This window comes from Alexandromys fortis, unplaced genomic scaffold (assembly GCF_014885135.2).
Source record: "Alexandromys fortis isolate MF-2015 unplaced genomic scaffold, M_Fortis_MF-2015_v1.1 scaffold_3, whole genome shotgun sequence".
In the NCBI taxonomy this organism is placed as follows: domain Eukaryota; kingdom Metazoa; phylum Chordata; class Mammalia; order Rodentia; family Cricetidae; genus Alexandromys; species Alexandromys fortis.
Genome location: NW_026067909.1, coordinates 21,465,546 through 21,466,702, shown reverse-complemented (window position 1 = coordinate 21,466,702; position 1,157 = coordinate 21,465,546). Strand labels below are relative to the sequence as shown.

The 1,157-nt window shown below is 40.7% G+C and overlaps 1 protein-coding gene across 1 annotated transcript; it reads right to left on the bottom strand.

Moving 5' to 3' along the window:
* Window positions 1-924, bottom strand: LOC126498598 (olfactory receptor 5B2-like). The gene has a single exon (XM_050137387.1). It carries the CDS (start codon window positions 922-924, stop codon window positions 1-3), a length of 924 nt encoding a protein of 307 aa, XP_049993344.1.
* Between the last annotated feature and the right edge of the window lie 233 nt (window positions 925-1,157).

The following is a 1,157-nucleotide window of genomic DNA, read 5'->3' as shown; positions in this document are numbered from 1 at the left end:
TTATTTTTTCTTCCATACTATTTTCATGAATGCACTCTTGACCTCTTTGTTCCTCAGGCTGTAGACTAGAGGGTTCAGCATAGGGATGATCATGGTGTAAAAGACAGACACAATTTTGTCAGTGTCCATTGCATGTTTAGAGCTGGGCTGCAAATACATGAAGATGATAGTTCCATAGAAAATAGAAACTGCAGTGAAGTGGGAGGCACATGTGGAAAGAGCCTTCTGATGCCCTGCTCCTGAGTGCATCTTAAATATCATTACAAAAATTATAATATAGGATACTAATATTATTATGAGAGCAAAAAAGATATTGAAGCTTGCTAGACATACAGAAATCAGCTCGTTAACATGTCTATCAGAGCAAGAGAGAGCCATGACTGCTGGCATATCACAGAAAAAATGATGCACCACATGGGATCCACAGAAGGAGAGACTGAATGTGTTTCCAGTATAGATACAGGCATTCAGAAAGCCACAGGCATAGCACCCTGCAATCAGCCATGTACAAATACCTGTAGTCATGTTGCTGGCATAGTGTAGGGGCTTGCACACTGCTGCATAGCGATCATAGGCCATTGAGGCTAACAGGTAATTTTCCACAGTAGCAAAACCTGCAAAAAAGAACAACTGAGCAGCACAGTCGTTGTAAGCCATGATCTTGTCTCCTACTAGGAGTCCAATCATGACTGTGGGAGTGACAGCTGAAGAGTAACCAAGATCAACAAGGGAAAGATTTCCCAGGAAAAAGTACATGGGGGTATGAAGGCGAGAGTCCAACAGAATTAGAAGGATCAGCCCCAGGTTCCCCAACAGGGTCAGGGTGTAGATGAAGAGAAAGCTGATAAAAAGGGGAAGTTGTAGGCTTGGGTCATTGGTGAGTCCCAACAGTAGGAATTCTGTCGCTTCTGTCATGTTCTCCATCACTGTCTTCAGGCAACCTATTAATGCTCTGTGACAATTAGAAAGAAAAGTAATGTGCTAATAACTAACATGAAATTAATTAGTATTAACAGAAGTTCTAGAAATGCATTGTAGTAGCAACTTCTTTGAAAAGATTCTCTAGAAATCTTGGACTTTGAATTCCAATTTAATGTGCTATCCTATATATGGTCACAGGATGTTAAATCTGAAACATGCCGTTTAAAATTGGTGTC